Source organism: Podarcis filfolensis, assembly GCF_964270895.1.
Source record: "Podarcis filfolensis genome assembly, chromosome: 3".
NCBI lineage: Eukaryota > Metazoa > Chordata > Lepidosauria > Squamata > Lacertidae > Podarcis > Podarcis filfolensis.
Window position 1 is genome coordinate 103,528,213 of NC_139606.1, and position 15,394 is coordinate 103,543,606.

General features: G+C 42.4%; 1 protein-coding gene across 1 annotated transcript in view; it reads right to left on the bottom strand.

Moving 5' to 3' along the window:
• Positions 1–15,394, bottom strand: part of LOC310758444 (cullin-9-like) — a 54,169-nt gene that overhangs the window by 37,943 nt on the left and 832 nt on the right. Inside the window, exons 2-4 of the mRNA XM_083604696.1 lie at positions 8,808–9,416; positions 3,070–3,224; positions 2,194–2,724 (exon numbers count right to left, since the gene is read on the bottom strand). Coding sequence (XP_083460822.1) covers positions 2,194–2,724; positions 3,070–3,224; positions 8,808–9,402 — 1,281 coding nt within the window. The 5' untranslated portion in view covers positions 9,403–9,416. The remainder of the gene's footprint in view (positions 1–2,193; positions 2,725–3,069; positions 3,225–8,807; positions 9,417–15,394) is intronic.

Below are 15,394 nucleotides of genomic sequence, written 5' to 3' on the forward strand. Positions count from 1 at the left end.
TTTCTTTCCACTGCAGTTCACTGGCACTCTCTACAGATGAGAATCTCTAAATGGCATTCTTGGAGGGCACCAGGTTGAGAAATGCTGCCTTATACGGAAAACATCCTCAACATGAGCAAACTCAGTTCTAAATCTTTCCCACTACTCTAGATGATCTTAAGAGTGGAGGGTATAATTTCAGCTCTCATTCTCCCTCTGGATACTCAACATTGAGGCAATATCTACAATTTTTGTGTCTGTGCATAAACTCTTTAATGAATACTTGTTCAAACTATCCAATATTATTGCAACATCATTATTTTCTGGCCTTGGCAAAGTTCACGCTGCAAAGCAAACTGCTACTGAAAGAATTATTTCCTTGCCTCTGTGCACTAGCTCACCTCTTCCATATCCCTATAATGTAAACATATTTTCAATTTCTAGAAGGCAGTTACAGAATAAATCTCTCTCCATCTATTCATCACTTGCTACATTTTAAACAAGAACCTTCACATTTCTTCTATATTGCGCTATGAGCAAAAAAGCTCTCCCCTGGCTGTTTTTCAACTCCTTTAATAATAAAACTTAGGAAAAGTTAAGACAGCTAATGGGTACATTTAACTCACTGGCTATCAGACTGAACAACAGTTTCTTATACTACTCCCCTTGCTGTCATTTGTATCCAACTTTGGAAGATTTATAATTGTTTATTCCTGTGGTCAATGCTAGGAATTTCATGCACCCTCACTAATTAAGTGTAAAGTAGATGATATTCAGATATCTTCATCAGGTGATTTCGTGGTTACTAAGGCTCTTAAGTATGTAATACATACCCCTTTACCTAGCCTAAGCTTTTCTTCTCTCTCTCTCTCCTTCTCTCTCCCTCTCCTCTCTCTCTCTCTCTCTCTCTCTCTCTCTCTCTCCTTCTCTCTCTTTCTTTTAAAGTGGTCTCAGGGCTGGAAAAATCCCCAGTGCTACTCATACTAGTTTCTGAAATTTTGATCCAACCCCTGAAGCTCAGATGGCTAAATGCAAGAGGATGAAGCATACTGAAACTGGCTTCATGAATATGATTTAGTATTTCAGTCTTGCAGGGTAAGTGGCTTCAACCCTACACTATGTGTATTCCAGCCATAAGCTGGAATTTAAACCAGTATACATTAACCAGACAAGAAATCATTCCTAAAGGCCATTTGAGGACATAGGCTAGACTGAACAAACAATGAGGATAATAAGAAGCTATACTACTGAAATCAGGGAAAGGGTGAACAATATTTAACTTATAACTTCAGAGATAGATAGCCAGGCACATGAAAAAGGCAATTTGGTCAGACACACAAACAATAAAATACAATCTGACTTGTACAAACCGGCAAAAATCGGATACAGAATAAGCATTCAAACAAACAGCAGATAGCAAGCAGAGCAACAAACCCCACGAATCAACATTATAACTTTAACAATGGGAAGGGCATATTTCACACAGGTAAAAGGTAAAGGGACCCCTGACCATTAGGTCCAGTCGTGACCAACTCTGGGGTTGCGGCGCTCATCTCTTTATATATATATATATATGATTTTTATTGAAATTTACAATCACCAACCAACCCCCACCACCTCATCTCGCTTTATTGGCCAAGGGAGCCGGCGTACAGCTTCTGGGTCATGTGGCCAGCATGACTAAGCTGCATCTGGCGAACCAGAGCAGCGCGTGGAAACACCATTTACCTTCCCGCCGCAAGTATCTACTTGCACTTTGACGTGCTTTCGAACTGCTAGGTTGGCAGGAGCAGGGACCGAGCAACGGGAGCTCACCCCGTCGCGGGGATTCGAACCGCTGACCTTCTGATTGGCAAGCCCTAGGCTCTGTGGTTTAACCCACAGTGCCACCCACGTCCCTTTATTTATTTCACACAGGTAGGGGGCTGCAAAACAGTTGGCTTGAAGTTTCTGACCTGCAGCCATCCTGCCATGAAGAGAAAATGAACATAAAACGAATCAAAAATCTTCCTTCTAAGGTAGTACATCCACCCCCCCCCAATTCCATGATTAAACCAATGAAAGATGAAGCAGTTCTAAATGCCACTTAAACATTCCACCAAAAGGAACAACCCCTGAATCCTGGGAGGAACAACACTGCAAGTTCCACCCCTCCATCCCCCAATTCTTTCCCCTGCTCTGCTCCATCCTTCCTTCTTTCTCCAAACCACATACCTGTACAGGGGGCATCCCACTATTACTTTGGCGAAATTCACCCTCATCTCCGATATTGATCTCCTCGTAGTCTTCCAGCATGCGCACCGTCATCCCCGGCTTCAGGTTCTCCTGCACATACTCTACATAGCTGCTACGGTTGGAGAAATCTGACAAAGTCAAAAATCCCTGCCCTTGCTTTTTCCGTGGCGACGGCTTTGGGGTGACCAGAGGGACCTGGACAGCAGTACAAGTGGAACCCTTGGGCTGGAAGATGGAGCGGACGACTCGAGGCTGCGTCTCCCTGAGGGAAAGCTCCCTTTCCTGGCTGCGGTCCCACCCCATGACCCGCACCAGCTCCGAAATGAGGTTCGCCATGGCCATGCTGAAGTCAAACTCCCGTTGCACCCGACTCTTTTCCCCAAAGTTTGCGCTGGGGGCTGCGCAGTCTTGGCGTTCCCCTCCCAGTTCTGTGGTGCTGTTCAGCTTGTCCATGAGGGAGGTGACGCACAAATAGCGCTTCACCAGAGAAAACAGCAGCTTCCCTGGAATCTGAAAGAGATGCAATGTATCAGGCCAACAGCTAGAAAATTATGCTCTCCCCTAGCTCACTGTTGAGCTAGACCCTAAATCATCCTGTATTATATCTCCATTTCCAATTAATTTTCTGCCCCTGTGAGTTCTGGCTTTCTCCAAACCCACTGCCCTCCACCTCCACACTAGGCAAGTCCCTGGATTAACACAGCTAACTAACATCCTTGATCTCAGTCTTTGGGTCATGCCACTCTTATCTCATCTGCTTCTCAGACATGCACTCAAATCCTTGCATTCTCAACCATCGGTCTTCACAAATGAACCCTTCCTGACCATATCAGAATCAGTCAGATCAGCAGGTACCTGAGGGAGATGGATGCCTTCAAAGGACATGCAGTGCTCTTCGGAAGATGTTGTCTCTGCAAACAGCTCCAAGAGAGTATAGCGGCTGTCAAAATCCATATGCTGCTCAATGCCATCCTGCTGGCTCAGGGACAAGAGAACATACGCTCGGCTTCCTGAAACCAAAACAGACATACTCAGTGCTGCGCCTCATATTCTGCCAGTGAGAGGAGATCTTCGCAAAACAGTGGTGCTTCTCCAGCATTATACATCTGTTCTGGATTATCACATTTAATGAAGCTCCGAGATGTACATTAGAAATGTATCTTGACCCACAGGTAAGTCACACACACAGGTAACAAATGCATAAATGTGGTAGGTGAAAAAGCTTTTCAAGGCAGAGAAGTTCTACGTTAGCAGAATGAGCATTTTTCCATTAGATGCAGCAGTTCAAGACAGCTGGCATTCCCAGTCCCTCTCAAAATCACAGAATGTAAAAACAAAACATGGTTAAGACTACTGCCTCTCTTCTGGTTACTGAACCTCTCAAATACACTACAGTACTCTCATGTCTTCAACCTTTATTTTCATCACCATGAGAGCCTAAACTTAGTTTTCCCCTATAAATTAAAGTTGGAATAGTAAGAGGGAGCCAGCTGATCACTTCAGATAGCCACACTAATTCCTCCCACCCTTATCCCATAGGCTTCAATGAAAGTTAATGCTAATGTTCTCAGTCTTAACCAGAACCTGAATACAGAATTTGAAGATGGTTTATACATTCTGGTTAGCACTGGCTATTATTAGGGAGAAAAGGAAAAGAGCTTGGGAATGTACATTAGAGAAATGATTATCCTGTTTCCCGCTGGAAGTTTTACAGTAAGCTCCTAAAGCCGAAATTGCATATAGTCAGAACACATTGGGTGCAATGGCGGATGGGATTGCCAAAGTCTCTCCCCCCCAGAACATCTGTCCCCCCTTTTTTTTTACCCCTGGGAAGGTAAACGGCATTTCCGTGCACTGCTCTGGTTCGCCAGAAGCGGCTTAGTCATGCTGGCCACATGACCCGGAAGCTGTACGCCAGCTCCCTTGGCCGGCAAAGCAAGATGAGAGCCGCAAGTTGCCTGCAACCCCAGAGTCGTCCGCGACTGGACCTAACGGTCGGGGTCCATTTACCTTTACACATCAGTGACAAGTAACTACCACCAATTTGATCTAGACTCACTCAACCTTTGCTTATTAATGATATGACAAGAAGCCAGAACATTCACTACAAATTCAGCTCTTGCTCGTCTTCGGAGATGACAACAAAATTGAGAATTAGTGAAAACTGTGACAGCTCAAAAGTCCAGGGTATGATAACTAAGAAGCATAGGACATTTTAGGAAGTTCAGTCACACAGTTTCTGAAGACAGCATGTCCTCAGAGATTAAGGGGAAATGTTTATGGTTACGAAAGTGGGGGTCTGAGGAACAAGAATAATAAGCTCCATCTAATGCAATGTCTAATTTTATACCAAGAATGTTTTTGCAAAATTGTACAATACAAAATGCAGACAACATAAAACACAGCTTAAGGGCTTTTCTTTACATTATCTTCCTGGGAATCCCAGAAAGGACCTCAGTTGCTCTCAAATATAATGGGCACTATTTCTTGGTTATTTGCTTTGGTTTTGTCTAGTATGCAGTTTGTCTGGTATGGCAGGTTTACCACAATACATATCTATCAGAATGAGTTTGTGTGATGTGGTGGCAGGAATAAGAAACTGTCTCCAAAATGTTTGCCATTACATATACAAGGATGAAAGCCAGAAGGTTATTTTAAAAGGAGAGACAGAGGAAGTCTGGAAATGCTCTGAGTGGTACTTAGATATGTAGCCGGGTTGTGAGAAGCTGAACACGTAGGAGCAGAAGCAAAGATCAAAAAGGCCTGTGCAGTTTAAGGAATTGTATTCCTGGGTTTTTTGTTACACAGTCAGGGGCAGGCATTAGTCAGTGGTAGGAGTGAGCATTCAGGTTGCATGATGGCACCTGATAAGTTATTACTGGGTAAAGTAACATTTGGTTTTCATCTAGCTTTGTAGGCAAAGTCCTTTCCAACTAATATATAAAAATCAGAAATATTGGCTTTAGCATTCTTTCAACCACTCTTGTTTAAGGTTCTTACCACAAATAGTCCTGCCCACTTCCTAATCTTTGTGTTTTAAAAAGTTTACATTAAGCAGCTGTGAGATTCTGGCTTAATGAATCATGAGTTTAAGTGCAAGATTAATCTCTGTGTAGGAAAAACATGCATTCTGGAACATTATGAAGGGCAGTGCTAATGTCTTTTCCACCAAAGGATCACAGATTAAGCAGCAGATATCCTATCACTAAAACCATAATTTCCAAGAACTGCCCCACATTACATTTTTCAGTGCAAATTTAAATCTCAGTACATAGGAAAAGGCATCGTAGTAAGTGGGTGTCAGGAGTTTTAGAACTGAGTTCTGTTCTCTAACGGCAAGTTGGTCATCTCTCTGTGCCTCCATTTCTTCCTGTTGTTAAAAAAGATTATACTTGCTAATACAACAGAGATGTATAATCAACAACAACCATTCTTGCTAATGGTCTGCCAGAATTTAGTTTCTCCCTTCTTTTCACTACACAGACAAGGATGAATTGGAAAATGAGCATGTTTTGAATTTCTTTTACTCTTTCTCTTAATTACTCAAGCCAACAAATATTCAGTGGAAGTTTAAGATTTGGAGTGGTAGGACTCACTGTCTCCAGGTTTCTGAAATAGCTGAAAAGCAAATTCAGGCAAAGCTTGTAATGTGAACTGAGCATAAGAGAACAACTCCAAAAACAGATGACTAATTGTCAATGCCTGTTCCTGAGAAGCATGAAAGAAACGAAACATTCACAAAGGCTCCAAATAAATAATTATCACAATTTGTGTCATAAGGGAGGCAGGAAAACCCTAAAACCAATTTAGTTATTACATACAAGGTCAGCTTTATCCTGAAACACTACTACTTACTTTGCAGAAGTTTGAAAAGAAAGCTGCCAAGTTTGTCTCTAGCCCTTCTAACTTAATTACCGAAACACACTGGGAATCACAGCCAAACTTTGCAAGTCTAGATAGAGCCACATCATGTAGCAGCACCAACTCAATTGCAGATAGAGCCAGGTTGCTGTGTTCAGAAAGTTTAAACTGGTGTAATCCATGCCTATTTAACATTTACATGGGGCAGAGGATACATGATTAGCATGCACAAGGTACCAGGCACACACTCTGATGACTCAAGAAGCTAAACTGCGTTAAGACCTCTGCTTGAGGCTCTAGGCAGCAGCTAGTTGACTCCACTGAATGTTGTCTGCTGGTCTGTCTCAATATAAAACAGCTGCTTATATGCTTCCATGCAACTTTTTATTATTTGCTACCTTTATAGAGGTCAGCCTGTATTTGCTGGGGCGGAGGAGAATTCAAATGGAAAACTAAAGTTCTGATATGGAAAACTGAAGTTGTTATTTTTCTAATGCCACACAGCAAGTCCAAGGCTGAGATGGAATTTTAACTCCAGTCTCCCGAGTCAAAGTCTAACTCTCTCTTCACCTGCCCATGGCCACTCTCAGAAACCCAGCTGAAGTCAACAACATTCACCAGGTTTGTTAATCAAAGAAACAAGAGGAAGGCCTGCATTTTAATGTTATTTATTCTTCTTCTCTAGAGAAGACTGCCATTTTGTGCTTGTTCTCAATTACTGTCCTAGTGAGTTTTTCAATGTCTCATTGCTCCAGTTAACTGATACAAACAGGACTACTTAACGCAATGCAGCTTGGTTGCTCAGTTTGGCTATGCTTTTAAGTCCCAAAATCAGGACTTCAGAGCACCTTGCACAGAGCTTTTTGCCTTTGTTTTCGGAGCAGTTTTAATGCAAACTGGACCAGGAAGGGGTTTTGCATTGAAAACCCCTCTGAAACAAGAGAGCTGCATTGATACAGCTGCTATGAAAAAGTTTTACTGTTGTTGTTTTTTCAATTTTACAGCTCCTTGGTTGCCTGTGACCTGCTTTGAAGTCCCAGCTTTGGAGCTCGACAGCACCAAATCAGCTGATGTCACTGTGGTGTCAGGAGATTGACAGGTGGGTAGGCCCATCCACTTGTTAAATTTAGCACATAAGGTCAATCCCAATGTGGATCTGGCCCATGGAGGCAAAAAGATTCCTCATTCCTGCTGCGTAATATGCTTACTATCCATCATTAAGATCAGGATACTTTATAAAGATTTTAATCACTTTATAACTATAAAAATCCACATCACAGAATTGTAGAGTTGGGAGGTAACCAACCCCTTGCAATGGAGGAATCACAGCTAATGAATCCCTGACAAATGACCACGAAAATGAGGTTGTTTTTTTAAAAAAAAAATAATAATCCCCACATCCTGAGGCTGAGACCCAGCATCCGAAAGCGCTTCCTGGTCTAAACGCTGGGGCAATCCTGCATGGGGTGAATTTTTAAATGTTTGCACATGAACCTGAACTGTCTCCCAAAGAAGACACCGAACTTTTGTTTGCCTGAAGTGGGACCAAACTTCACTAACTTCAGTCCAATGAGCTGAATTAAAAATAAATATTAATATTCATTATAATGACGCTTTGACTTCATGGGTAGGAGGAATATCCTCATGCCTCACAATGAAGGCTGTATCCAAAGCTGCCATTCCACACTTAAGACATCCACTTGTACAATGGAATTTCCCCTTCTCTCCTCTGCAGCCCACCCCATGCCCCCTCCTCATGTAGATTTTGAGGGCATGGGGAGAGCAGAGGAAGGGGAAGTCCTGTTGTGTGAGTGGACCTCCATTTAAACAGCTAATGGATACAGTTCCGTCTAGTCTAGTAAGAAATATTACAGTAGCAGGGAACTACAGACCGAATACTTAAAACATCAAGGTTAAAAGTATCCTAGAAATAATTAAAAATCAAGATAGCCAAGGTCTCAAGGCAAGCTATATCCCCTTTCCTTTCCTCCAGAGAACCCCAAGGAAAAAGATAAACCATGCTTAGTGTGAGAATGTGACAGATGAACATTGCTGCAGCATACCTCTGAGGAAAGACTCAGGAAAAACCTATTTGTCTAAATTCAAGAAATACAGGATAACCCTATTAAAACCCACAGAGAAACGTCTGAGAGGTCTGACTAAACGTAGTTCCAGCAAGGGATCTGTAATTACTCATTTAGCCCTGGAATCATCCTCAAATATAAAATGAAAGTTTCTTTAGAAGTTCTTAAGATCTTGGTTCTCCCAAGACAACTAGAAAACCACACTTTATCTGTCTTGCAATCTAACACCATGAGGAACACAGAAAGCCTCGGCAATTTAAAATGCTATGTAAAAGAACAACAGTGATTGCAGTGTCTCTGGAGGAGGTTCAGACTTACCAAACTTTGACTTTGTTTGGAATCAAAATTTTACTCAGCCCTAATGAACAAGACGACCACATTTTCAGATTGCTTCTTCTTATCTGAATAACAATACCACCATCAAATGCAACAGGCAGAAGCCTTGAGCAGATTCAGCCACCCAATCCCACCAGGTACTCCATCCACATGAATCATTATCATTTTCCAGTTTCTCAAAGCATTCTAGGGACTATCAACAGAGAATTCCTGCATCGCAGGGAGCTGGACTAGATGTCCCTTGGGGTCCCTTCCAACTCTAAAATTCTAAGCCTGGAGGTCACCCTAGGATTTCAGACCAGGAAATCTCACCTGCGTCATGGGAAGCCAGGGCCCTCAGCATCTTCCCAGCACTTCGGCGAATCTGCTTCTCCTCATTACACAGCATCTTCATCAGCAGATCCAGAGCACCTGTCTCTTTGAAGACACCCGTCAACGAGCCAATACTGGCATAGGCACTGAGCACATGGATGGTGTTCAGGATGGAGGACTCTGGGCCTGTAGTCCTGGCCATTTGCCGAGCAGCCCGCTGCACCAGGTTCCTGACATCAGCCTTCATCTCAAGCAGCGAGGCCTCATCCAGAGTGACGTCAGATGGGAATGTGCTAGGTGCTTTTTCCTCCTTTACCCGCTGCCCCTCAGGTTTCCTCTTGCCCAGCAGTGTGGGGCAGTTGGCATAAACCTCCTCTGCCGACATCCACATCAGAATATTCTCCGTTTTGCTCTCGGAGGAAGCAGCATTGGCGCTGTTGCCTAGGCTGTCATCCAAGCTAAGGATGCTCCAGCGAATCAAGTATTCGGTGTGGCCATCGTGGCCGCGGCGCTGCCGGATTAGCTCCTCGGGATAGGCCTGCAGTTTGGGCCCAAGATGCACCAGCAGATTTCCATTTCTCCTCTCGCCCACCATGATGGAAGATATATCTGTGAACAGCAAAGGGAAGAGGTTAGGCTCCCGAGAGATATCCAGGCTAGGTGCCCCATGGTGCCATAACTAGAAGCACCAAATTGTTTTAAGTAAAAAAGTTGGTCTGGTGCAAAATGCATAATATCAACTATGACTCCTTGTACCTGTGGGGACCCCGTCATACACTCCATGCCAGACAGACTTCTCAGTGTCACTGACTTCTCCCTTACAAGTGTGTGGCACTTAAGGCACATTTAGAAACATTTTGCTCCAAGCCAAGGGTTCCGATCCTTGTTCACTGAAAAGCTGGCAAGACCATGAAGGATTCCTGATGTATCATGCATTATTACATTGCAAGCATGCAGGCGGGGAACATGGTTTCCATTCAGTGTTCAAAACTAGCCAGGTGCCAGGTGCATTTTGTGACTGGCGCAGGTCCAATTGTGACCACATGGAGATTTCTGGGTGCTAGGTTGGAGACTGGGAATTGCAAAGTATTACTTAGAGAAGGACCTGGACTATTTTCCTTGAAATCTGAATTCTGGATTGCTTTATCGGATGTTGTAATGTGTTGTAAACCACTTTGAGATTTGTTCTCTTCTAATAGGAGGGAACTATATGCTGTGAATCAGGCAGCGAAGGACTATACGGTGGTACCTCAGGTTAGGTACTTAATTTGTTCCAGAGGTCCGTTTTTAACCTGAAGCACCACTTTAGCTAATGGGGCCTCCCGCTGCTGCCGCGCCGCCGGAGCACGATTTCTCTTCTCATCCTGAAGCAAAGTTCTTAACCCGAGGTACTATTTCTGGGTTAGCGGAGTCTGTAACCTGAAGCATATGTAACCTGAGGTACCACTGTAGATGCTTCTCTTTTATTAAGAGCCTCTGCTGCTAGAATTAACAAGAAGAAAACACTCTTCTCCACAAGAAAACACATTTGCTAATAAACATGGGCCACATAAAATTCAGTGAGAGTTGCTGTGGTTTTTAAAGTAAAACCAGGAAACTCGATTATAGAAACAAAAGATGAGCAGATGTCAGATCTAAAAAGAGGAGATCTGAGCAATCTTCACACTAGAAAAATCTTCTCTCCAGTCCAGGAAAAACAGCATCCCTGTTCTTTATTTGACAGGATCAAGGTGAACTATTTATTTATTTATTAAAATTGTATGCTGCCCACCTAAAGATCACAGGGTGGTTGGTTCACAACATAAAATCATGCACAAGACGTTATTTCTTAAAATTTATATGCTGCTTGACTTAAAGAAAACCTCAATGCAATTTATAAATAGATAAAACAATAAAACCGATTTCTGAAGAGCTTCATTCTCCTTGCCCAAACTCTTGTGCCTCCCCTGCTCTCCCTCACCAAAACCCCCACCATGCAGCAATTAGAAACTTCCAATCCTGGTTTATAGTTTCATCCAGAGGTGGATCCTCTTCTGTATGTGGGCACACATTGCGATCTCTTTAGAAGAAATGGGAGGCAGCCCTCTCTGAAATTCCATCTTATACTTTTGTTGGGCAGAGCAAAAGGAAAAGCACAAACAACTCTCCCCCCAAAGTCTCTTCTTTCTCACAGTTCAAATAAAACTGAGCAGAACTAGAGCTTTGCAAAGGTCAGAAAAATGTGTGTGTTCCTTTCTCTAATCCTCTTAGATGGAGGAGGAGAAAAATCATATCTACACTTCAGTGTTAAACAATCATTCCTTCTCCTTGGGGAACCATAGATGGGGGAGTTTTCTAGCAGAATTCTTAGTTCTCTCACAAACTACAATTTCCAGAACTCATTGTGGGAAGTCATGACAATAGATCGCCTTCACTCATCCTTCCTAAAGCCCCACATTGCTAGCAGAGGCAGGACAAGAAAAAAGCATTATTACTTTTTACAGCATGTTCAAGTCATCTGTGATCTGCTACCCACTGATGGGAGACGGACAGTCTAGCTCCTACTGGTAAGAACAGAGACTTAGTCATGCATGCCTTAGATGCAACTTCTCCTCCTTGTGAGCCATGCTTTGCAATCTGTCAACTGTTCTGCATACTCAAGTGCTGACAGCAATGGAAGAGAGACAGACTTTGCACAGTGAAAAGAAATCAGCGGGCCTGCAACTAGGAACAAAAAGAGAAAGCAGCCGCACAGTTTAAAAGTAACTGTCTTCCAAGCACAATGACAACTTTCATTCTGGGCTAGACATTATTGCTACCAGCACCCCCAGCCCTGGATTCTCCAATATCCAACAACTAAAGAGCAAACCTGCCTCCTTCAATGATTCCACTTTCCATCATGCACTGCATATTTCCTTCTGGTGTTTGTATTTTTCTCTCTCTCTCACTTAACATGACCTTGCGGACGTCGTCCGAAAAGTATTTTCTTACATCTGCTAAGCTAACACCAATTAATAATACTTCTGTGCTGGAGGCTTGGCAGACTTCTTGTCATCTGGAACAGCCTGGCTCCAAGACTGCGCTTCCATCACTCAGCATTCCACCCATGCCGCATCATCAGTGGGTTCCACTCAGTGCCAACCTCTTACTGAAACCAGCATGGAACTTATTCCTGGACTAAAAGTAATACTGTACCAAACGTCTTCTAGCCAAATTTAAACAACTGATCAGAATACATTGCTCTGTGGGGCAACTCTGCTGGACTTTGCCAGGTTTGGAAAGGAGACCTTGGGATTCAAACTGACCAGCGCCAGCCCCCACTAAAAACAATCTCTGCCTGCCTTCAAGAGATGCCCCTTCACTGGCAATGGTCTTCAGCACAGCTCTCCAAGATAAACAAGACTTTATCCCCTTTATGATGGAAACGCTGTGGGAATTACAGTCCTTTCCTTTCTTGCATAGTGGCCTGAAATACAGTGCAAAAATTACAGGAAAATATTTTTTACACTCTCTCTCCCATCAAGGGGCAGGCATTGAAACCCGGCTCATCCTTAGCTGTGTTATCACTGGAAAGTGACACAAACCTAGTTTGTGGACCTAGTGGTGTTCTTGTTGACAGCAGTGCAACGGATGCACTCACTCCAAACAGAATTATTTTACTTCTGAATCTGATTGTTTGCTCACACTCTATTTCCAAGCAAGTCTGCCAAGGCTCACATTTCAAAACATTTTTTTAAAATCCTCAATTTCACAGGACTGCAAATTAGCCTATCAACACATTTAAAGCAGCAGAACTTCCCTAAAGCCATGTGTCACAAGAACATTAGTTTTCTCCCATAAGTTTCAAGAAACCAGTAGGTACAACAAACCGCTTGCATCAACCAAATCATCACACAATGAGAAACACTCACATGTGCTTTATGAGCCTGCCTCCTGTCATGTGAACTTTGGTGCTAAGGTTGTAAGATTAGACAGTTTCAAATGCAAAGGACAAGCTGGAAGCTGTGGCGCTAAGGTGACATGTTGCACTAACTGATAACATGACAAAAAAAAAGAAACTGACTTTGAATATGAACTGGAAAGAAGAAGAAAAGCCCAATATTTGCTTCTAAGAGTTAATAAACCAGGACTTTCTTACATTTCATTTTTTATTTCTTATTTTATTTAAACTAGATAAAGGGGGAAAATATTACATCTCTGCAATACAGACTATAAGACAAAGTCTCTCACCATAGAGGGGCTAGAAAACAATAAACATTCAAATGCGAAATTTATCAGTCCAGAGATGTATAAACAATATGAATGTACTTACAGGGGTTTAAGAGGGGACATAATAACCAGATATAACACTAACCAAAACATTTGGGAAAACCTCCGTGACAGTTGACAATGTTTCTAATTATTGACATTTTATACATTTAAATCTTTGGGTTTTTTAATGTGCTGGTTTTGAAAGAAACCACACAGATAGGACGTATAGAAACTGAAGCAAATACCATGTAGCTAAAATCAGTGGGCAAAATCCTACTGTGTCCATCCACCAGCAAAATGGGCACCAATGGCAAAAACAACTCTCCCTCACCCCTTCACCTGCCCCTAAAATCTGCTCCCAAATGCTGAAGGACCCTCTGAAGAAGATTGGGGTGAGGGGAAGTATGTTCACAAGACTCTGGCTATTGTCCAATGACAATAGTTTAAATGGGAAGTACAATACTGCCATTTGATTGTTTGTGGAAGCGTTTGGCTTTGTCATTATAAAAAGATAGTATGTATTTTCAAATTTGGTAACATTTGAAATTATATTTCCTTCTTGTGAGGTGTAGAACATTTTTTAATTGTTTTATACCCCAGCCAAGATAACATTTAACACTTTTCCTCCCATAGATTAACCTATCTTTTTCTTAATCTTGATTTTCCAGCTCCCGTAAATGATTCTAACCATAAAAATGAAGTGTTCTGTTACGAATCTGAGATAAGACACATATACAATGGAAGTGTGGATTTAGATCATGCTCACAGTAAAAGTCGCCAAATCTTTTACTGTTGCATAAGTAACAGACACAGCAAACAGTGCTGGAGAAAGTTATACACAGAACAGGAAGTTTTAGCCTGCAGGTTTTTCAGCTACAGATATATACAGATACAGAACATCTCTGTTGCTCTAATTCCAAGGCTTCAACCGCAGTAGAATAGGCCCACACCTTACGCAGGGGCCATGTTCTGGGGATTGCTCCTAAAGCCAAAATCACATAGTCAAAACACACTGGGTTCATTGATGGGTGGGGCTGCCAAAGTCCTTTGTGTCCCCTTTCCGCCCTCTTTTTTTTTTTAAAGAATGGCCAAGTATGTAAATGCGCACAAGTTAAATGTGTGTAAGTTGCGGGCTTACTGTACTAAGGCCAACTAAAACTAGCTGACATACATTAATCACCGTGATATAGCTACAGCTCAGAGCAGCCATTACCACAGCAACTGGCTCATTTGGCCTTGCACCTGTGATAACCTTGCCCATCAGGTGATTTATAATCAAGCTATTCCAACATTTTCTTCTTTCCATTACTTTGTATCTTGCCAACATAGGCTTGCGCATCCATTTGCAATGTCCCATAAATGTTACAACGGAAGAAGTCTTTCCCTCTGCTTTTATTTCCGTTCAGACCATTACTTAATAATCAACTTTTAATCAAATAGAGTAACTTAATCTTGGAGTAACAGTCTTTGAGAAAGTTCTAGCCAGCATGAACATGGAAAATTATTTTGCTTGTCTAGCACCAAGTGTATTTCAAATTAACACTGGAATCCTGAGGGATGAATTCTAGGTGCTACTTCATCAGATGTATGAGTCAGAACCTATTCTCTGGCATCAAAGGAATATACTCTTAGTAATACATCTGATGAAGCAGACTCTCGCCTATGAAAATTCATGCAACAATGACCTGTTACTCCATAAAGTGCAGCGCTGGGAGAGATTCTGTTGCAGCACCGTGCATCGGCTTAAATCGAGGCAATTTTAAAGCAGTAATGTAAATTGCTGTAAAAATACTGATTTAAAGTTTCCCACTCAGCATTTCCTATCACAGTCCACACTGATAGCATGTTATGACATTTAAATCACATTCATGCACAATAAGCAAAGCCTTTACACTATCTAAAAACATTTTATCTGTCACACCGTACACATCAAAGGATACTAAGGCAATTTATCTGTGGGTGAAACACCCCAAACTATCCAGCACATAATGGAAAGAAGAGATTCTCCATATGACGAAAAACCACACACCCATTTGGTCAAGAATAAGTCAGAAATGCTACTAATGAGCCACTCATTAACAAGAGCCATAATGCTTGCTCTCAGAAGTCAAGCACTTTCCTCCTTTTGCGCGGAAGAAGCCTCAAACTCATTTCAGGAGAGGTCCCCCAAACCAAGTTCTATGTGAGAAAAGTACAATTTGCTCACTGAAACGTCACTTCGACCCACATTTCCCATCCGTACAGGCCCTTCGGACTGGAAGTCGGGACGTTTTAATTGCACTCGGATTTCTTCTTGGAGCAGCAGTTCGCGAGCCGGCGCGTGAGATACAGATACGTGTGTGTGTGTGTGTGTGTGT